A 23,716-nucleotide genomic window follows, 5' to 3' on the forward strand; every position below is an offset into this window, starting at 1 on the left:
TTCGGAACGCTGCTCCTTCGTCAGACGTCCACTCCATCTGACGAAGGAGCAGCGCTCCGAAAGCTAATGGTGTTTGCCACCAAATAAACCTGTTGGACTTTAACCTGGTGTTGTTAAAACTCTTACCATGTTTATTAAGACAAAGAAAATGTGCCTCCATTATTGTTCTCTGCAGCAGCAAATTATCTTGTTATTTAACACCACTCTGAAGGTGTTAAATAACATGTGAACAAGAGGTGAGGGCAACTGAATTTACACATTTTTTCCTCACTATAATGCATGCATGAAAATGTTCTCACTTTCATGCAGCTGTCAGAAAATTTGCAACACAGCATTTCTTTTGCTATTCATATTTGATGTGTTATTCATTCAACTCCCTTTGTTATTGGAAACTTAAAAGCCAGTCAAGATACAACTTTCTAGATTAATTTCAGGTGATTTTGTCAGTTTGCCTTTTCCCCAAATTACTGGGTGTGTCTAATATTTTAATTCACCCTACTTACTGATATAGCTTCTGTCATTTTAAAGTTTATTTATTAGTAACAAGTAAGGCTTACATTAACACTGCAATGAAGTTACTGTGAAATTCCCCTAGTCACCACACTCCAGCGCCTGTTTGGGTGAATGCACCCAAACAGCATGTTTTTCAGACAGTGGGAGGAAACTGGAGCACCCGGAGGAAACCCATGTTGACACGGGGAGAACGTGCAAATTCCATCCAGAGGGTGGTGGGGGCCTGGAATGCGCTGCCGGGCAAGGTGGTGGAGGCAGACACACTGGGAACGTTTAAGACTTATCTGGATAGCCACATGAACGGAGTGGGAATGAAGGGATACAAAAGAATGGTCTAGTTTGGATCAGGGAGCGGCGCGGGCTTGGAGGGCCAAAGGGCCTGTTCCTGTGCTGTATTGTTCTTTGTTTGTTTGATAATGACCCAATCCGGGAATCGAACCGGTGAGGCAGCAGTGCTAACCACTGTGCCAATGGGATTCCTGAATATTCAACAGTTTCCATTTTCTTCATTGGGTGTTTGGGAGTGAATCTCATTACTTTATGCAGCAATTGAGTTTCTGCCAAATGGATAGCTACCTAAAATGTATTATAAAGGTGAATGGGTAGATGGAAAAATAGATGGATGAAAAAAGTGGATAGATGCTGCACAAAGATTGATGAATACTCAGGTAGAAAATGAAGATACATGACCCCCCTAATATTTAAGTTTCCAAAGCTTCCCACACAGTTGGGAGGACTGAAAGAGCTTTTTAGCTCATGAAGTGCAGACATATTTGCTGCCATAAAACCTCTGCAAAATCTCTCTCTGAATTTCTTAGGCCATGTATAATAAAGTGAGTTTAAATGTTGCAGAGGGCCACAGTGCCTCAAGCACCTTTGAAGTGATATTCCCAAGTTCAAAGCTGCTTTTCACTATAGCCCTGAAAAGTCATAACAACTCTTAAAAAGGTTAACTTTTATGTCCAACTGCCAATGCCAGTGATGCCTATCTAATCACGGCAATTATCAAGGTGCAAGATTATGCCAAACAGCCGCTGAAACATTTCTGGAGCAATTATGTATGTTTTTCTCTTGGCCTCTTCCAATGTTTTAGGAAAACCTAAATCCAAAACATATTTACAAATAATCCTTAGGGGCATTCGTGAGTGTCTCACTGTTATCTATTATCTGTGTTCAAACATACAGGACATATGTACTACATTAGGTTAAAGAGTAGTTTTTAAACTAAGGTCGCAACTAAGATGAAGATTGTTAATGAATAAAGTGAGTGATTGCAATGAACAACAATTGCAGGTATCTTTCAGAGTTGGAGAGGGGGCAGGTAGAAGAGGTGCCGATCTAATGATTGTGAGTGAGACAATACTGGAACACCTTGAAAGCAAACAAGTCCCTGTTTACCATGAAGAAAAGAAGTGAATTAAACTTCAGTTTATGTATATCTGGACAGAATTCATGATAAAGATTCAAACAGAAACTGTAGCCAGTCTGCCCATCTGTACTCATCTGTTGCCAACACAAATCTTTATTTCAATGTAAATCTTTAAAAATCAAGACAGACCTCCCTTGTCTTGGTGTGTAGTCCAGATTAATCATTGCTGCCAACAGTCAGCCTGCCTTAGTTATCCACGGAGAGCTGCAATTGATAACTGTGCATACAGAGACAATCACGCACATGTTTTCTGACATGTGTCTTGGTGACATGTCCCCAGGGAATTTATATTCCGTTTCCTTCTTTTTGCCCCAGATCCTCACATGTAGAGATATATATCTGCACACACGCATGCACACAGTTACTACAGGGGAGGAGCCTTTAAAAAAATAATTATAGTCACTGGCCCTTCAGTGCAGTTGCATGTAAAAATGCTTAAATGAATCCATTGCTTTCTTCCTACTTTAAAGAGAGCTGAAGAAGGAGATCTTGCTGGAGGTGAACATCGTGTGTCATGTGCCGTTAGACTTTTTCCTGTGCCCTTAAGCTGGAATATACTTTGCGCTATAACCTGGGTGGGTCGGCCTTTTGGCTAAGATCAAGCATTGGATCAAGTCCAAGATTAGGGGTAATGCCTGTTCTTGTCAGCTTGGATCTTGTATGTCTCTTTTGTGGGGACCATGAATTGGATTCAGTTTTCCCCTTCCTGACTCACTAAAATCCTTCCATTAGCTACAAGGTACTCATCAAGAGAGTGATTGAATACTCTCCATTTTCCTGGATGGTTCCAACAACACTGAAGGAACTTGACTCTCTACAGGTCAAAGCAGTTTACTTGATCAGAACTTCATTTACTCACCTAAATATCCACCCTGTCTGCCATACCGTGCTTACGGTGTGTATGCAACAGGATGCACTGCAGTAGCATGACACAGCTTCTTGAGCAGCAGCTCCAGGTCTAGTTCTTAGCTGCTGCAGACCAACTGATTAGAATCTCAGGTGCAGTTTAAATATTTATTCTGTACCTTGGCTTTGTAGCTTTGAGAAATAAATGTTTTTGAAAGTACTTTGTGCTATAACCTGCTGGAAGTGTGGGCTGATAACAGTTTGGCGAGGGCTACAGGGCATCTGGGACCTTAGTGAATCATGGGACCAACAGTCTGGATTGGGAAAGAAACAGAAATGATGGAGGAGGATGGTGAAATCAAATCAGGTACTGGTAAATGAATAATCAGAGGCAAAGAAAGATTAGATTAAGAGAAAAAGAAGAGGCACAAGGAAAAATATTTTTAAAATGCAAATTTTTAAAATAAGGAACATTTACTATGTGCTGAAAAGAAACAAAATCATTTAAATTTTTACCTTTCTGGATTGGTGAGATTGATTGGCATTGCATTAATAATGATCACAATGTTCAAAAGGTTCTTGTACTATTAATTACCAGCCGAACCTTATTTGGTAGCTAATATGCCAAACTCTTAAAAGCAATGGGGAGGCTAAGGGTATGATGGGTTTATGTGAAACAGCAGATGTTGCTATTAATATGCAAATCAACCAGCAGGTTCTGGAGATTTCCAACTCTCAGCATATCTTAATTCCCTGAATTTGTTAACCGATTTGGGCATTAATAACAATGTGTGTCCTCAACCAGCCGTTTTTCTTCAGCAAAATTTGGCCTATTAAAATGAAGGCAGTGAAGAATAACTCTTATTAGCACAATGCTTTGGCCTAAAGTTATAGCCCCGTTTGAGGCAGGCACAAATCCCATTCTGGCCAGAAATTCTCGGCAGAGGACCAGAACGGGATTTCCACCAGGGAGGTTGCAGAATGAGCTCTTCCATGCCCGCTGCCCCCCGCCCCCCCACAAGGGGACAGGGCCGTGGGGTGGCACGGTGGCACAGTGGTTAGCACATCTGCCTCAAAGTGCCAGGGACCCAGGTTCAATTCCCAGCTTGGGTCACTGTCTGTGTGGAGTTTGTACGTTCTCCCCGTGTCTGCGTGTGTTTCCTCCAATTTCCTCCCACAGTCTGAAAGATGTCCTGGTTTGGTACATTGACCCGAACAGGTGCCAGACTGTTGCGGCTAGGGGAATTTCACAGTAACTTCATTGCAGCGTTAATGTAAGCCTTACTGTGACTAATAAATAAACTTTACTTTATAAGCAAATGCATAGCAGAGGTTCATTTCACGTGGCAGGGTGGGAGGCCAGTGTCAACAAATGGAGAGGGTATGACAGAAAAAACATACCTTTCCTTGATTACATATGGGAGAAGGAAAGAATAGGATGCAGAATATAGTATTACAGTTATAGCTAGGGTGTAGAGAAAGATCAACTTAATATAAGATAGGTCCATTCAAAAGGCTGATGGCAGCAGGGAAGGAGCTATTCTTGAGTTGGTTGGTACATGATTTCTGTATCTTTTTCCCAACGGAAGAAGGTGGACGAGAGTATGTCCGGGGTGCCTGGGGTCCTTGATTATGCTGACTGCTTTGCCGAGGCAGCTGGTAATGTAGACAGAGTCAATGGATGGGAGGTTGGTTTGCGTGATGGGCTGGGCTGGGAAACAACAAAGCGCCCAGCTCCAATGGTGTTCCAGCTGACAACTTCAGTACCTACATCCAGACACTCACTCACTCTCTCTTTCTCTCTCCCTCTCTCTCTCACCCTCTCTCTCTCTCAGTCCCACCAAAGTCAATTATCATTTGTATTGCTCACCAGCCATGACACCAGGGAACCTGTTGATGTGGGTGCCTTTGGTGGGATCGGAAGATCCTGCTGGCGGGATGGGCTCGAAAATCCCACCCTACATATATAGTTTACTTTTTGTTTCACTCTGTCTCTCTTTCCCTTAATCCAGTCTTTTGATATCTTGTTTTATTTCTATTCTGTACCTGATTTGATATTGAACCCGCTCACTCCAATTTTCAATTCCTGCCCAGTCCTACAGCTGCTTATTTCTCAGTCCTTCAACTGGATCGCTTAAAAAGATATACACTTGGTGCCCTGTTCACTCATCTGCCTTGTTTTGCTTTCTGTGTCACCTTCAGCTCACACTTGCAGTTGGAAAGTCACATATATCCAATGACCGATGCTACTGCCAAATCTGGGCCAGTAATGTGATCCCTCCTCAGTTCTACTTGTGCAGTCCAGGTTATGACAAAGGGTCCTATTTTATCTGAGGCATATCTCCTGAAAATAACAAGTTGTTTCAGTGTCAGCTTTTGCTCAGTGGCCCTCCTGCCTTTGAATCGGAAGTTTAGGATTCAAGTTTCACTCTGGATATTTCAGCTGGGCTGACACAAATACTGGCCCAACATGTGCAATAGTCCATACCCAGGAATGAGTTCAATAAAGCAGAGGTGACATTATTAAGCAGAAGAATGAATCTTCCAATCATCAACTATAACCTGACGAGTCATCCAGACTCGAAACTATAACATGACAAATGGCCTGATTTTACTATTTTCATTCTAAGTGCTGAATCTGGGCGCAATTCAGATCCGACTTGGAAATCTGCTTTCAGGCACCCCCAGACGCACTTAGCTTGAAAAAAAAATCACGAGTCTGAATTGCGCTGTGGGCGGGTCTTATCGCTTCCGAAACGATCAGAGCTCTGAACTGTGCATGCACAGTTAGAAAAAAATTTGAAAAAGCGCGCCCATGTCAGATCACTCCCGGTCCGCAGAAAGCGGAGAAAGCGGCTCGGGAGCGAAAAGCGCGAGTGATAGCCCCACAGACATCACTGTCCCCCTTGTCCATCCACCCCCCCGCTACCTGGACCGATCGCAACCCCCTGCCCCCTTCCCCCCCATCAATCGCCCACAGAGTGGCAACGGACCCCCCCCCCCCGACGTCCCCCCCACCAGTGAGCAATCGGGCCTTCCCCCCGCCCCCCCCCCCCCCCCCTGCCCAGAGATACATCTTACCCGCCTCCCTCCTCCCCCACGCCCAAACCCGAGAACGGTTTGGCCTCCCTCTCCTCCCCCCCCCCAGAGGTACATCTGACCCGCCTCCTCTTCCCTCCCCACTCCCTCACCCCAGAGAATGATCTGGCCCGCCTCCCCCCCCCCCCCCCCCCCCCACCACCACCACCGATCTGATTCAGAGAGCCTTTGGAAGCTCTGAACTTACCTCTTCAGCAGCTGGAGCGCCCGAAACAGACTTTTATTTAGCATGTCCATTTTTTCCTGATACCGGATTGGCGAACACAGTGGTAAAGGGGGAAATGCTGATTAAGTTGGGCGGGCAGTTCATTAATTCAATTTAAATGCATGCAAATGCATTTAAATCGCCATTGCGCCCGTTTCAGGTGCAAATTGGATCGCGGCCATTCCCGGGCTCGGTAAAGTGGGCATCTGCACGGACGCAGGCGCGGATCACGTTAATGGCCTCATGCTCGACTTTACCACATTTTTGTGCCCAGAAACGGGCGCGACGCAATGGTAAAATCGGGCCCAAAGAGTCATCCAGACTTGAAACTATAACCTGATGAAGAGTCGTCCAAACTCAAAACATTGGATCTATTCTCTCTCCACAGGTGCCGTCAGACCTGCTGAGCTTTTCCAGCATTTACTGCTTTTGTTTCAGATTCCAGCATCCACAGTCATTTGCTTTTATATTATAACCTGATATTAGACTACACTGTTGGAATAGCTTCATACTTGTTTCTAGTCATGTGCACACTTCCATGTAAACCCCGTAACTATTTTAATTCTTTGTTTGTGGGGGGAGAATGCTATTTTGTTTTGGGTCAGTTTTTTCTCGTGCCACATGTTTTCAATTCAGATGACTGCTATCACTATACATATTACTGAGGAGGATGTGAGATTATAGCATCATACTTGGCTTTACCAAGACTTGATTGGCAGAAAATTGGTTCCCAGAATATATTGCGTTTAATAAATGTTAGTTGGATTTATAAAAATGGGAACTGTTAAGATTGCATCCAGCTTTGAGGCAAGCTTGTTTTTAACTCAATTGCTATAATGCTTTTTTTCAGGGTGCTGTGATAACGCCCACAATGGACCACACCATGTCCATGCAGCCAGCCAGTATGATGGGACCTTTGACTCAACAGATGAATCACCTGTCACTGGGCACAGCAGGAACAGTGAGTGTTGGAGATATCAATATGAAGCACTTCATCTTATAATAAACTATAAATGTTTTAACAACAGGGATATCAAAAAACAGCCAATTCAGTCATGGGGCAAAAGTTATGTATTGTATTTTGCTCCAGGTCTTAATGGTAAGAAACAATGAGCAAAGGGGCCTTCTTCCATTTTTGTGGCCAGTCTCAATTTTTCTCAGGCTAATCTCAGTCCAGCAGGAGGAGCACTATTGTTAGAACAACAAAAATAACCTGCATTTATATAGCAGTCAGCCTAGTAAAATGTATCAATGTGTTTCATAGGAGTGTTACCAAACAAAAATTAGCACCAAACCAGATTAGGAGATGTTAGGACAAAATGGTCAAAGAGGAGGGTTTAAAGAGTTGAAGGACGAGTATAAAGACCCTGTTAAAGGGGTATATTAAGAAATGCATGCAATTGTGTCCAGAGTGGATATAGAACGAAAATGGGGATTTTTAACCTGTCCAGGTGAGTGGGTTTCTTTGCGGGCAGCAAGTTAAAACGTCTGGATCGGCCAGTGTGTCAGGACACCAGAAGGAATCAGCCTTTAATCCAAGTGTGTTCTTCAGTGCGCAAGAAACTCCTGTCCTGGATGGTGCCAAGCTTCTTAAGTGTTGTTGGAGCTGCACTCATCCAGGTAAGAGGACAGTATTCCATCACACTCCTGATTTGTGCCTTACAGATGGTAGACAGGCTTTGTGGAGGCAGGAGGTGAGTTACTCTCTGCAGAATTCCCAAACACTGACCTCCTCTTGTAAGCCCGGTATTTACATGGTCCAGTTCAGCTTCTGGTCAATGGTAACGCCACCCCTCCAGGATGTTGATACTGGCATTGAATGTTAAGGGCAGATGGTTAGATTCAATCTTGTTGGAGGTGGTCATTGCTTTCCGTTATGATTCCTATCTTTTGTATTATGTTGGGAAGCTCCCATAAAAGATTTTCCCCACGGGGCCGAGCATCACCAGAAGGAACAGTAAAGTCAGGACTGATACTGCCTTTCTTCTCAAGATTGGGAGTTTCTGGCCACTGATGGTGATTGTCAGTTAAAAGCCCTGAATAGACTTGAACATCCTATAGATAGGGGTTCAAGACAAAAGGGAGAGTTCAAGACACAAGGTGGGCACAAGGCAGGAAACCAGAAGCCAGTTAGCCTGATAGCTGTTATTGGAAAATGCTAGAATCCATTATTAAGCAGGTAATAGCAGGACATTTAGAAAATCACAATATAATCTGGCAAAGTCAAGATGATTTTATGAAAGGGAAATCATGTTTGACACATTTATTAAAGTTACTTGAGGATGTAATAAGTGGGGTGCATAAAGGGGAATCAGTAGATGTAGTATATTTGGAGTATAAGTGCCACATAAAAGGTTACTGCAAAAGCTAAGGGTGTATGGTTTTGGGGGTAATATATTAGAATGGATGGAGAACTAACAAGATGAATGGGTCATTTTCTGGATTGTAAACTGTGGTGGAGTGTGACATGGATCAGTGCTGGGGCTTCAAATATTTACAATATGCATGAATGACATGGATGAAGAAAGCGACTATATTTTAGCTAGATTTGCTGATGATATGAAGATAGGTAGGAAAGCAAATAGTGAGGAGGATATAAAGAGTTTCCAATAACAGCTATTAGGCTAACTGGCTTCTGGTTTCCTGCCTTGTGCCCACCTTGTGTCTTGAACTCTCTCTTTTGTCTTGAACCCCTATCCATAGGATGTTCAAGTCTATTCAGGGCTTTTAACTGACAATCACCATCAGCGGCCAGAAACTCCCAATCTTGAGAAGAATATTGACAGGTTCAGTGAGTGGGCAAAACATTGGTAGGTTGAGTATAATGTGGAGAAATTGAGTTAATCCACTTTGGCAAGTAGAATAGAAAAACAGAATATAATCTAAATGGACAGAGACTGCAGAACGCTGTGGTACAGAGGGACCTGGATGCCCTTGAACGTTAAACAGAAAAGGTCAGCCTATTGGTAATTAGGAGGGCAAATGGAATGTTAGCCTCAGTTGCAAGGGGAATGGAGTATAAAAGTAGGGAAATCTTGCTTGAACAGTAATGGGCATAGTGAGACTACTCCTAGACTACTTGGTACAGTTTTAGTCACCTAACGTAAGGAAGGTCGCACTTGCATTGGAAGCAGTTCAGAGAAGGTTCACTCTACTGATCCCTGGTTTGTGTTATGAGGAAAGGTTGAGCAGGTTGGATTAATACTCATTGGAGTTTAGAAGAATGAGAGCTGATCTTATTAAAACAAGTAATATTCTGAGGGGGTTTGACAGGGTAGACATGGAGAGCATAATTCCCCTCATGGAGGAATCTAGAACTAAGGTAAACAAATTCAAAACTAAGGGTCTTCCTTAAGAGATGAAGAATTTCTTCTCTCAGAGGGTCGTTAATGCTTGGAATTCTCTTCCCCAGAGAGCAGAGGAGGCTGGGTCAGTGAATATCTTCAAAGCTGAGTTTGACAGATTTTTGATTGACAAGGGTAATGGAGGGCAGGCGAAAAAGTGGCGTTAAGGTGACACTCAGATCAGCCATGATCTTATTGAATGGCAAAGCAGACTTTATGGGCCAAATGGCCTTCTCCTACTCCTATTTTTTCTAGTTCATTTGTAATTTATCACGCTGGTAAAGGCTGATTTTATAGTCTTCAGTTTCTTATGGTATCCTACAATCCATTGGCTGAGGTTCAGGTACAGATCACATTAGCATATCTTCCGGGCCACCCTGTGTACTTGAAAATGAGGCATAGCAGTGGTGACCTCTTCCTTCCTTATTTAAATGTTTCCAAAGTGTCTGCTGGGTTTTCTTTGCAAAACCTCAAAAACCATGGAGCAACATAGAAAGAACAGAGATTTGACGAGCCAAGCTTCTTCCTGTTTTTCCTGACCTTTGCTCCCAGTCTTGTAAAATGATTTTTTTTAACCATGGTGGTATTGCCAATGTAACAACAATTTGTAATGTCATTAGTGAAACATGCTGAGGCACTTCGCTGGGTGTAATCAGGCAGAAATTGAACCAAATCAAAGAGAGGGAAGTTAGAAGATGTGACCAAAATCCCGGGTCTTAAGGAGAAGTGAAGATTTTTGTTCTCATGCTCTTGCACATTTCCAATCAAGCTACAGGTTCACTTGCACTATGGAGACCAAGAGCATGTTGCAAATAGTACATTATTGGTTATTTTCTTATCTGACAAGCATACTATGGCTGTGATTATATATGATGTATTTTTGCGAAAATACCAACCAAATTCTTATAAAGGAATCTTACAAGTACTAAGAGGCATTCTTTGAGTTTTCACTAACAGCAAGGCTGTGATTGGGAATACAATATAATATTATCTATATTGAACAGGCTAGTAATTAGTACAAGTGGTATTAAATGATATTCATTGATCAGCAATATTGAACTTATTGTTTGATCTGTTATTGGTTGAGAGTACTTATCAATTGCACTGCTCCTAGTCCAGTAATGACTATGCTTACACTGCACCTAGTCCAGTAATGATCATGTTCACACTGCTACTTGTCCAGTAATGATCATGTTAATGTTGTTTCTAGTCTAGTAATGACCATGTTCACATTGCTCCTAGTCCAGTAATGACCATGCACACACTGCATTAAGTCCAGCAATGACCACATTCATTCTGCTGGTGGATTGCCCAAGGTCAATGTACAAACAAAATAGTGCAAATTAATCTGTTGGCTTCTCTTGTTTAGCTAACTGCTTTAGTAAGTTCTTGAAAATTTCTCTTGAGGATGAATGGGGTTGGGTTTCCAATGCTGCCCCCTTCCCCATTTTATCATATATATATATGTGTGTGCAAGCAAAAGTGATAGTGCTAAAGTGAAGAGGGAGAAGACACAAGGTAATTCACCTCAAATGTGTCTGTTTGGAAAAGTCAGCTTTAAATTTCTAACCAACGAATACATTGGTTTGACAGCACACGTGGTTAGCTAAAAGGATGTTTTATATGTCTAATGAAGTAAAATAACCACTGCATTAAATTCAAACTCCTGACACCCAATGACATGACCTGCTGAAGGGAAAATGTGCTGCGTTACTTTCAGTTGAATATCTAAAATTGAAGTAATGCCTCACATAGCCAAGCCACCCTATCTATATCCCAAAATAAATAAAACCCCATTGCCCGGTGGGCTCTTGTCAGCGACATTAATGCTGAATAATCTGGTTTCCTGCAAAATTTGGAAACTAATGTGCATGTGGAGAGAAACATGGCATCTCCATTTTTCTCTCTCTGCTAGATCTGGTGCATTGGAATGAGTATTTTCCTTTGATCAGGAACCTTGATAAAACTGACATTTGAACAGTAATCTTTGTTCACCTGGTTCCCTTTTTCTTCTAGTCTGCAAGAATGAGAGTCTATTTTGTTTAACCACCATTAGTAATAATTAGAAATGCAGTGCATAATTCAGTGCAGATTTAACAGGAATGTACATTGTGCCTCCTCAACACAGTTAATCAATGCAAGTAATTGCCTTTTAACTTTTCTCATTAGTGAAATGGAAGATGCCCCAATCCATTACACAGTCCAATCCATTAAGGATCTGCATTCAACAGTAGCTCACTGGAGGTGAATAGGCAGTCAGCCAAAAGACATCCCGGCAGTGTATATTATGGGGCTATAAATGAATATTTCACTCAACAAGATAACTGCTCCTTGCTTTGACGCAGTGAAACTAATGATTCCAACTCAAACTTTTTCAGTACAAGTAAAATTAATTTCCAGACAATACTGCTCAGTTGTAGGTTTGGATTAAGTTGGAAAATGTGACACTGTGGTACATTTCCTAGCTGTTCCTCTGTAACCAAATCATGTTGTAAAATGTGCAAAAACTCAGAAGGTTTTAGATTTTTTTTTAGGGTATATCAATAAAAATGATTTGATGTAAATAATTTCTATATTTCTACAATGTCACAAAATAAGAAAATAGAAAGGAATAAAAGATGCCTGGAATTTCTGAATAGTTTCACAAGAGTTCTCGGCGAGGTGGAACAAATGCCAAAAACAAGACACTTACGTCGTTTCTCTGGGACTTCCACTGATCTCCAACTGGAGTTATGGCAACAGATAAAAAGACTTCTGTGGAAATTTTGGGCCATCAGTTAAAGAGGCAGTTAAATTGCACAGTATATAATTGACTCAAATTCAGCTGTTACTGACAGTACTGACCATGTTCACATTGCTCCTAGTCCAGTAATGACCATGTTCACATTGCTCCTAGTCCAGTAATAATCATGTTCACACTGCTCCTAGTCCAGTAATGATCATGTTCACACTGCTCCTAGTCCAGTAATGACCATGTTCACACTGCTCCTAGTCCAGTAATAATCATGTTCACACTGCTCCTAGTCCAGTAATGACCATGTTCACACTGCTCCTAGTCCAGTAATAATCATGTTCACACTGCTCCTAGTCCAGTAATGATCATGTTCACACTGCTCCTAGTCCAGTAATGACCATGTTCACACTGCTCCTAGTCCAGTAATGATCATGTTCACACTGCTCCTAGTCCAGTAATGACCACGTTCACATTGCTCCTAGTCCAGTAATGATCATGCTCACATTGCTCCGAGTCCAGTAATGATCATGTTCACACTGCTCCTAGTCCAGTAATGACCATGTTCACACTGCTCCTAGTCCAGTAATGATCATGTTCACACTGCTCCTAGTCCAGTAATGACCACGTTCACATTGCTCCTAGTCCAGTAATGACCATGTTCACACTGCTCCTAGTCCAGTAATGATCATGCTCACATTGCTCCGAGTCCAGTAATGATCATGTTCACACTGCTCCTAGTCCAGTAATGACCATGTTCACACTGCTCCTAGTCCAGTAATGATCATGTTCACACTGCTCCTAGTCCAGTAATGACCACGTTCACATTGCTCCTAGTCCAGTAATGACCATGTTCACACTGCTCCTAGTCCAGTAATGACCACGTTCACATTGCTCCTAGTCCAGTAATGATCATGCTCACACTGCTCCTAGTCCAGTAATGATCATGCTCACATTGCTCCGAGTCCAGTAATGATCAAGTTCACACTGCTCCTACTCCAGTAATGATCATCAAGTCCTGGTCCACTGCTCATTTACAGCTTCTGGCAGATATTCTCTCTACCTGTTCTCAGGAAGATACAGCTCCAGACATGAGATGCCTGGTTCAAAGCTGCCTCCAAACTGAGTAATGATTTCCATGAAAAAATATACAACTAAACCCAAAACGAAACAGACCTCCCTGCATTCTATTCCCATGGCAATGTGGCAATACTTGGAATATTCCAGATAGAGATTCAAAGACATTGCGGTATCTCACATTCTCAAACCTGCCCTTTGTTCTGAGAAACCTTGTGAATAAATTAAACCCCCTACGAACTGTGGACATCTCAGCCTGGATTTTCGCTCCCAGGTCAGGAGCACAGCATCAGGACAATTCCCGGCTCCACAAACCAGACCCGGGATGAAGCACCCTGGAAGTTGGGATTTTTCATTCCGGGTTGGTAGGGCTGTCTGGATTTGGGCCTGGAATAAATGAGGAGGCTGCCAGGTGCAGAGGCAGGCTGAGAAGAAGGCCTGTATCTGTGCTCCAGCACTGTGTCCATGATTTCAAAAAACAGTGCTCCAGCCCTCACCCTTCACGTTCCATCACTCCCTGTGGCCCATCCATGCAACCCCTACCACTTATGCCCCTCCACCTACACCCCCAAGGCCTCTCATACCCTCCATGCCAACCTATGCCCCTCTAGCCACTCCATCCCTTTATAGCCCCTATGCCAACTAATGCCAAATAGGCCCCCAAACCATTAATCTTCGATCTTACACCCACCATGCCAACTTACTCAGTATCAACCATAGGCAGACCTCAGGACCCATGCTTAGATAAAATAAAATAAAGTTAATGTACTATTGTAGACTTTAAGAAAACACTCATTCATAAAAACCCATTCACTGCATTTACATTACTTCAGCTACATCTTTATAAAAACATTTTATTCAATTGATTAATCCTTTATAAAACAAACATTGGAATTCATATTCCTATTTCAAAGAGTCTATAACCACTTGGAGCTGTCAATCAAACTGAAATGCTACTGTGAGAATAGAAGGTTGTGAAATCAGTCACATTGCACTAATCCAGTAATGGTAACCTTCAAGCGTAATTCAACGGACAGAGTTAAATAGCAAGTAAATATTATTTTAACCATGCCAGACATACCTTTCAAAGATTTAAAGGGAAGGAGTTTTAAATGGCTTGACAGTTGCCTTTGACAGTTCAGTTTGACACTTTTGATAGTTCCAATAAGCTTGACAGTTGATGAGTTTTGCACTTTTTATGCACACTCCTGCCTACTTTTTAAAATCCCATGGGGTACCTAACCTCCTCCAAAGTGTCCTGGGACCATATCCAAAGATGTACCCTACCTCTCCAAAAGGGTATCCACCTCTCCAAAGGACGCTGCAAAGTTTCGAGCAACTACTATCTGGTCTAATCTGCACATGTCGTGTTTCCCACTCTTGACTAATGGAAATTAGACATGACTGGAGGCAGCTGTTGTTTTACATGGGCAGCTGCCTCTGCAAATCATCCTTGTGCAATTCCCAACCCGGGCCCATTCCTGTCCCACACAAAGGGCAAGTGCTGTGTCCAGGCATAGGACTTCCAGATTTTGGCCACTGCAGCTATTTTCAATGGAGAAGCTCTCCATCATTGCAAAAGTCCAGGATCTTGTCTCCACCAAGAAACTCAAAGTTCCCACCATTGTTTAATATTTTCCCACTTACAACTTGGATCGTATTAAATAAATATAGGCCCTTCATATAGTTCCAATTACTTCAGGTCAGTTTATCAGCCTCAAATGGCTTGTCATTTATCTCACATTCCAAAAAGAAATTCAACCTCCAAACTAAAAAAAAATACTCATAAAACATATAAATCACGAAATTAGACTTTTTCACAACATCCGAATCAAGAATGACCGTGTCCGCAGTGTCAGTGCTGCAGTGTCCGCATTGTCAGTGCTGCAGTGACCGTGTCCGCAGTGTCAGTGCTGCAGTGTCCGCATTGTCAGTGCTGCAGTGACCGTGTCCGCAGTGTCAGTGCTGCAGTGACCGTGTCCGCAGTGTCAGTGCTGCAGTGACCGTGTCCGCAGTGTCAGTGCTGCAGTGACCGTGTCCGCAGTGTCAGTGCTGCAGTGACCGTGTCCGCAGTGTCAGCGGCACAGTGACCCTGTCCACAGTGTCAGTGCTGCAGTGACCGTGTCCGCAGTGTCAGCGGCACAGTGACCCTGTCCACAGTGTCAGTGGCACAGTGACCGTGTCCGCACTGTCAGCGCCACAGTGACCGTGTCCGCAGTGTCAGCGGCACAGTGACCGTGTCTGCAGTGTCAGCGGCACAGTGACCGTGTCCGCAGTGTCAGCGGCACAGTGACCGTGTCCGCACTGTCAGCGGCACAGTGACCGTGTCCGCACTGTCAGCGGCACAGTGACCGTGTCCGCACTGTCAGCGGCACAGTGACCGTGTCCACACTGTCAGCGGCACAGTGACCGTGTCCGCACTGTCAGCGGCACAGTGACCGTGTCTGCAGTGTCAGTGCCACAGTGACCGTGTCCGCACTGTCAGCGGCACAGTGACCGTGTCCTCACTGTCAGCGGCACAGTGACCGTGTCCGCACTGTCAGCGGCACAGTGACCGTGTCCGCACTGTCAGCGGCACAGTGACCGTGTCCTCACTGTCAGCGGCACAGTGACCGTGTCCGCACTGTCAGCGGCACAGTGACCGTGTCCGCACTGTCAGCGGCACAGTGACCGTGTCCGCAGTGTCAGTGCTGCAGTGACCGTGTCCGCATTGTCAGTGCTGCAGTGACCGTGTCCGCAGTGTCAGTGCTGCAGTGGCCGTGTCCGCAGTGTCAGTGCTGCAGTGACCGTGTCCGCAGTGTCAACGGCACAGTGACCCTGTCCGCAGTGTCAGTGGCACAGTGACCGTGTCCGCAGTGTCAGCGGCACAGTGACCGTGTCCGCAATGTCAGCAGCACAGTGACCGTGTCCGCACTGTCAGCAGCACAGTGACCGTGTCCGCAATGTCAGCAGCACAGTGACCGTGTCCGCACTGTCAGCGGCACAGTGACCGTGTCCGCACTGTCAGCGGCACAGTGACCGTGTCCTCACTGTCAGCGGCACAGTGACCGTGTCCGCACTGTCAGCGGCACAGTGACCGTGTCCTCACTGTCAGCGGCACAGTGACCGTGTCCGCACTGTCAGCGGCACAGTGACCGTGTCCTCACTGTCAGCGGCACAGTGACCGTGTCCGCACTGTCAGCGGCACAGTGACCGTGCCCTCACTGTCAGGGGCACAGTGACCGTGTCCGCAGTGTCAGTGCCACAGTGACCGCATCTACACTGTTCTGGACTCTGCACTGGGCATATCTATGCTGCGGTTGATCAAGCGAAAGCTTATGGTATTTGCTACCAAATAAACCTGTTGGACTTTAACCTGGTGTTGTGAGACTTCTTACTGTGCTTACCCCAGTCCAACGCCGGCGTCTCCACATCGCGGTTGATCAATACAGAGTACTTTTTGTTGCTCACCTGGCCAGAAATTGCCAACTCCCACAAATTTATCCTGAGAAACATGATTTCTAAGTAAAATAAAACCTCACTCACTCCCTCAGGTGATGACTCAGAAATCTTGCAATTTATCACAGACATTTAAATCAAACTAGAGTGATTGATTACAAGGCATTTCTGCAAGTACATGCCCAGCCATTTTGAGACTTTGCATCTGCACTTGATCATTTGTACTCACTCATGCACCTAGGCTGCCAGGATTGCAGTGGAAACTAGAAGAGGCGTCTGCTGAAGCTTGTTGCTATAGGGAGTCCAGGCCTGAAGCTGCCTGAAGTGTGTTAGGCTTTCGGCCTGTGTTGGGCTCTGAATTGCTGCTTGAATTTTGGAACCTTTGGTTATGCTTTTCTTTATCGTTAACTTCAATAGTAATTGGTAGTGTTGTGGACTGCTACTTTAATCGTTGAGTTCAATAGTAATTCATAGCACTGTTGTTGAAAATCAATCAAATTGTGGATTGATTGCTGCTTTCCTCACAGTAGCATTTTGTGAGCTCTCAGTAATCACATGTTAATCTGAAGAGTAATCCGTGATAGCAGCTAGTAAAGTTGGTGAGCTGTTTCCTTGCAATATGCAGTCCTCCACCTGAGCTGATTGCGGATTGATTGCTGCATTCGTCCCAATAGCTGCATTACAATGATCGGCTCCAGGGAAGGCAGGCAACAAAACAGCTTCCAGCTCAGGACAGCAATAGGCTCCTCCCAGTCTGTGTTCCTCTGCAGCTGACTCACATCTGTCCAGAAATATGCAGAGGTGCAGATGCAAAACAAGTACAAATGTGCAGAAGGTTAAATGGACCTTGCTAAGTCTTCACTCTGCACAGTGTTAGGGTGTTTTTGGCTATAGAACTGTCAATTAAATGGAATATCCCCAGAGATCAGTCCCAAACCACCAACCCCACAAATCAGAGATACTAAACTGGTAAATGTGATTCTGCGTCTGTTGAGACAAAATGCACGATCGATAAAAGGTAGGAATTGTTGAAGGTCTTTTGTGAAATATGTAAGGCAAGATAGCCTCCCCTGTATGGAGACAGGCAAGCACAAACATTTACTGGGATCAACCTGCCCCAAGGCCATTTTCCCAGAAGCTAACTGTCCACAAGTGTGCCGGAATTTTACCACCTCGCCCAACAGAGGCTGGTAAGATTCCACCTGAGGCCAATGGAGAACTGCGAGCCTCGCCCATCCCGATTCTGCAGCGGGTGTGCCGGTAAAATTCCAGCCATGGCGTCAACCACTTAAGGTGATTAAGTTGTCATTTAAGGTCCTTTGTCAGAGGCTGATTGGGGGTGGAGGTGGGCGGAGGGGGGGTGGAGGGGTTCTGTCTCCACAATGGGGACTCAGTTGCTGATTATTTCCTACTTTAAAAAAATTTAGATCGTAGAAGAGAGGGTACCTCAACACAGAGGTGCCCTCTCTCAACTGAAAAGACAGGTTATACCTCTTGCCAAGTTGGAGGATTACCTTTTGGCCTCCCAGCTTCACGAGCCTACCCTAATGACAGTGACCCCAGCCGTTGGTCATTAATTAGCCAATTTGGGAAGATCTCTGCTAGGGACTACTTCCCACACATCATAGAGTAGCCTTTACCAAGATGGCAGATTGTGCTGTGTGTCTTGCCCACATTATTGGAGGCTCACTAAGCCATTTAGCACCCCAAAAAATCTATGCTGCAAGGACAACTTTCGAGGCCTCTATGTTTAATCCTTGGTGTAAGTCATTTACCTAATCTCAGTGCGGCCAGCAATAGAATCCCACTGATGGTCTCAGCATCTTTGAATGAAGCAGAAAAATCAACCTGAGTCCCCAATCCCAATGGATATGCAGCGATTCCTGCAAGAAATATGTGGGTAAATGTGAAACATGGACGGGATTGGCTTCCATAATTCAGCAATTTGGCCAACCTGCTTCCAAATGAGCACACGAAGAATGACCACAGCAGTGGAGAGCTTGTGGACGCCATCCTGTGCAGACTCCAGTGTGAGCAGCTGCTTTTAGGGACGAAAAGGTGAAAGAAAAAGAGAAAAATCAAAGTAAAAGTCAGAAGGAAATAATAGAAAAGTAAGCAAACAGGATAAGGGAGCCTCTGACTCATTTTGCGTTTAAATTTTGCAGCTGCACAATCTCGGAACTGTAATTGTTCATAAGAAGTCAGAGCTCTTGTGAAGAAGGTCAGTTGAAAGTTGAACTATGAGTCCCATGACACATTGCAGCTCTACGATGAAATAAGTAATTTAGAATCGAGAGCCATGTTGCCAATTAATGTATTTTGCTGGTTTCATTTAACCTGGCATCATGCGCAAACTTTCTGAATAAACACCAGTGGGCTCCATTTTGCATGTTGTGCTGTGGACCTTAAAAGGGATTAGCTTCTTCTATAAGTTAACTCTGAGCATTTGGCAAATGTGAAGCCCCTGTTTAAATTTAGATTCTCACTTTCTACTTTAGGAGCAGGGGTTTGAAATGTATGAGGCGTTTGAAGACTTAGGCAGCTTTCCAGCAGAGTCACCACAAAGGGAAGAAGCGTACAATACTCTTGTGAGCATTTGATTTTACAGTACACAGTCTGTACAATGTTAATGGGATTATGAAACAAATCAGATTGTATCTTTGCAGGATCAGGCTGCCCTGTCTCTGCCAGCTACTCACCGTCCCTCTCTTATTCCCGGATCATTGTTTGGAACAGTTTTTTCACATCCACCAACAACTACGACTGAAAGAAAGAAACAGTCTTTCCATTGGTTGTTTCTCTCAATAGGATATGCACTCAGAGAGAAGTGGAGGGAGCATTTATTCCATATCGTCCTTCAACCACAAAATTGTACAATACATGCTGAAAGAGGCCATTTGGCCCATTGTGTCTGCACTGATTCTCCAAATGAACATTCTCCTCCCCTCGCCCTCTAACCCTGCACATTCTTCCTGTTCAAATAGCAGTCTAATTCCCTTTTAAACGCCTCGATTGAATCTGCCTGCATCACATTCTTAGGAAGTGTATTCCAGACCTTAACTACTCATTGCATGATAATTTTCTTTCTCGTATTGCTTTTGCAAATGACCCTAAATTTGTGTCCATGTGTTCTTGGTCATTTCACAAGTGGGAACAGTTTCCTACTCTCCATTCTGTCCAGGCTCTTCACGACCTGGAATACCCACATCAAGGCCGTGATTCTCCCATCCACACCCGCCACTTTTCTGGCAGGTCCGGCCGGGAGACGCGCGTCTGCGGCCTTGAATGGGGATTTGCGCATGCGTCGGGAACACATGCGCATCTTCCAGAGCCGGCGAACAGCCGCCGGTCAGACCACGCTGGAAACCGGCGGGAAGGCAGTTAAGTAATTTAAATCTGTTTTTAATATGTTTATTGGTTAATTATCAGGACCTTTCAGGTCCCAATCGAATCTCCCATCCCGCCAGGAGTACTTCATTCTGGGGTTCAGACTAGCTTCCCACATTCGGGGAGCTAGTGGGAGACCCCGCCGAAATGAAGGGAGGGCAATTGGGGCCCCGTAGGGGGGGTGGTGCCCCTGGGCATGGACACCCTGGCAGTGCCAGCCTGTGCCCCCTAGCACTGCTCAAGGGGCAAAGTGCCCAATCCCAGGGGCACTTTGGCACTGCCCATCAGGCATCAGGCAGTGCCAAGGGGGTTGGTCCTATTGTGGGCAGGGCCTAGGTCCGATTGCTGAGGGTGGGGGTCCCACTGCCACTCCACATTGGGATCGGTCCATGATGGAGTGAGGGCAGCAATTGGAGTGGGCTGGGGGTGGTGGTCTGCCGGGGGGGGGGGGTGGGGGGGGGGTGCCTGCCTCCGGGGGGAAGGGGGTTGGGGAAATCTGCCGAAGTGAGGGGGGTAGGGGGGGATCGCCACTGCTGGGGGTTGGGGCCTGGGCAGCAGGGTGCTCCGGAGTAGTGGGTGGTCAGGGCTGGCCTGGGAATTGCTGTGGGTGCCACGATTGGGCTGTTGGGGGGGGGGGGGCGGTTGCGGGGTGGCTGGAGGGGCAGCACTGTGGGGGTTTTGGGCTGGCTAATGATCGAGCTGGCCAGCAAATGGGAGTTTGACAGTTTGGGGCCACTGCGCATGCGCAGAGTTCCAGAACTGTCAAACTCTGGTGTGAATAGGCCCTGCCCCCCCTGGGTTTTTAATGAGATTCACGACTGGGATCTCTGCAGTGCACAGAGTGCGGAGATTCGGGTGAGAATCTGAACTGACAGAACTGTCGCGATCTAGAACAGTTTTTGCCGCCAATTCAGCGCTTTTGGGAGAATCACCCTCCCCCCGCCCCCAACCGAAATCTCTTCTCAGCCTTTTCTTCTCCAATCTGTCTACATCCCTGGAACAATTCTTGTAAATCTTTTCTGTCCTCATCTTTCCTAAACAGTTGCACCCAGAACTGGATGCAATACTCCAGCTGAGGCCAAAATAGTGTCTTATACAAGTTCAACACCAACATCTTTGCTCTTGTACTCTTTATCGCCATTAATGAAGCTGCAGATGTTGATCCAGAAGGAACTCTTCTAGTGTAGACAATAAAAATCGAACAAAACTTACTCCAACTTATAAATCAAAGAAAAGGTTTAATAAAGAAACTTCTTTACTCCAAATCTGGGCCATTCAAGTAATTTCACAATTCCCAACAGGTTCTTATTTATACTGAGTCAGCTGATCATCACATCATTCTGTCATTGGTTACATGGTTTACTGGGTCAGCTGACCCTCACTGCTTGTTACCATTGGTCATATTACAACAGATCCAATGTTATCACCAGTTACATTCTAACAGCGGATACTGTATGCTTTTTTAACTGCTTTCTCAACCTGTCCTGCCACCTTCAGTGCATATCTGCACCCCCTTTAGAGTTGTACCCTTCATTTTATATTGTCTCTCTATGTTCTTCCTACCAAAATGAAGCATTTTACATTTCTCCGTATCAAGCTTCACCTGACACCTATGGACCCATCCCACCAACTTATCTATGTCCTTTCAAAGTTCCGCACTATTCTCCTCACAGTTCACAAGTTTAGCATCATCTGCAAATCTTAAAATTGTGCTCCGTACACCAAGGTCATTAATATAGAAGATGTGCAATTTTGAATTTCTAACTTCCCACACTGTAGCTCATTTGACATTAGCAACCAGCTTCATCAATAAATAGCTTTGTTGAGTCCAGCCCAGCTTAAATCCTCCATCAACATGGGGCCATCAAAGACTGAGGGTGGGATTGTACAGTCACACTCCTCTTGAAACCAGAAAATCCCGCCCGAGATCAATGGACCTTCCCATGGTCCGCCCCCGGCCCCTCCAATTCCTGTGGCAGGTGGAACGGGAAAATTTTCTCCCTGAATTTGCCGAGTTTGGTTGTGCATTTAACTTGGCATGTAGTGAGTTTTCCACTCTCCAATGTGATCTCCAGCAGTGGAAAGGTGGTGAACTGTGACAAACTTGAGATCCAAGATGGTGGTCTCCTAAAAGCTTTGAATTTGATTAGATGTTCAATTTCTTCTGTGGTCTTAGGTGTGCCACAAGTTTTTTTTTCACTAGGGGAGAGAGGATTGCAGGGGGGAGGTGGTGCTTTGAAATGAACCTCACTTTCACATACTTACCCTTCCCTTTTTAATTTGCTTTCCTCTGCAGTTTCTTTTTGCAATATTGCCACAATGATGTAATTAAAATTCAAATAAATTGATATAAAAGAACACACTCATTTGCGAGCAAGCTATAGAAATAATCACAAAGTTTGGATTTTGCTCAACATTAACTTGGTGGGCAACCCAGTATCCAGCACATTGCAACAGAGAGTTACCCCGAGGAGGTGTGTGCAGTGAGACTCTGCTTCCAGCACAGAACCTCAATATGTGCAAGTTGTAGATCTGGCTGCAATGGTAAATCCTGAATCTTTGACTTGCTCTCCCCTTCTAACTTGGCTCTGCATTGAGAGCAAATCTTAGTGAACTTTCCCTGGGATCTTTCATGCAATTCCCACACCATGAGATCCCGATCTCAACAGGAATGGAGGCAAGCAGCTTCCCCAAACATACTCAGTCATGAAACACTGCATTGGAGGCAGAATTTCTAATTAATGTCAAGGGATTTACGACGTTTTTCAGGAAACTCCGGAATTACATGGGTAAAATTTGCAGAACAAAAGGCGCTGTGTCCAAGTTGTTTAGCTATCTTGATTCCTAACTTAGATTCATAGAATTCCTAGAATGCAGAAGGAGACCATTTGGCCCATCAAGTCTGCACCGACTCTCTGACAGAGCATCTTACCTCAGTCCACCTTCCCACCCTATCCCTGTAACCCCACGTATTTACCTTGCAAACCCCCCTAACCTACATATTTTGAGACACTAAGGGGCAATTTAGACTGTGGGAGGAAACCGGAGCACCTGGAGGAAACCCACGCAGACACAGGGAGAATGTGAAAACTCCACACAGCTAGCCAAGGCTGGAATCAAACCTCGGTTCCTGGCGCTGTGAGGCAGCAGTGCTAACCAGTATGCCACCGTGCCGCCCTGAAGTGGAATTTCAGTGCTGAGAGCTTTGACTTTGGTTAGTTGCTCTCTTTTCCTCCAGTCCCCTCCCAACCCGTTTTTGAAATGTGCTATTTTCTCATTAGCCTTTTATCTCATTTACTATTGCTTTCTTACATTGCACTGTAAAATGCACTTTACCATTCTTTGATCATGAAGGGACATCTAATCAAATTCATGGAATCAATAATGAGAAATTGATTCCAGGACTGAAAGGTCAGTAACTGGAGGGCCCAAATTTAAGGTAATTAGCATTAGAACTAGAGACAAAATGAGGGGTGGAATCTTCTGCTCTTGCTGCTGGCGAGTATTACTTACCTGAATCCACTCACCTTTTCACCTCCACTAGAATAAAGTTCTGGTCAGCAAGGCCCATGATTGGCTTCCTGCCCCGCCACCAATTGAAGCCCTAAAGTGGCCAATTCATAATCAATTAAGGACCATCCTCCCAC

General features: G+C 44.7%; 1 protein-coding gene across 7 annotated transcripts in view; it reads left to right on the top strand.

The window, feature by feature from the left end:
* The window catches only part of LOC144510161 (RNA-binding motif, single-stranded-interacting protein 3), a 1,322,231-nt gene that overhangs the window by 1,289,798 nt on the left and 8,717 nt on the right, over positions 1–23,716 (top strand). For 4 of the 7 annotated variants that reach the window (XM_078239576.1, XM_078239604.1, XM_078239620.1 and 1 more), the window contains one exon: positions 6,943–7,053. In XM_078239576.1, coding sequence (XP_078095702.1) covers positions 6,943–7,053 — 111 coding nt within the window. Of the gene's footprint in view, positions 1–6,942; positions 7,054–19,180; positions 19,271–23,716 lie in introns of all 7 variants that reach the window. The other 3 variants (XM_078239587.1, XM_078239595.1, XM_078239613.1) reach the window with 1 other exon arrangement.

Source organism: Mustelus asterias, chromosome 2 (genome assembly GCF_964213995.1).
Source record: "Mustelus asterias chromosome 2, sMusAst1.hap1.1, whole genome shotgun sequence".
In the NCBI taxonomy this organism is placed as follows: domain Eukaryota; kingdom Metazoa; phylum Chordata; class Chondrichthyes; order Carcharhiniformes; family Triakidae; genus Mustelus; species Mustelus asterias.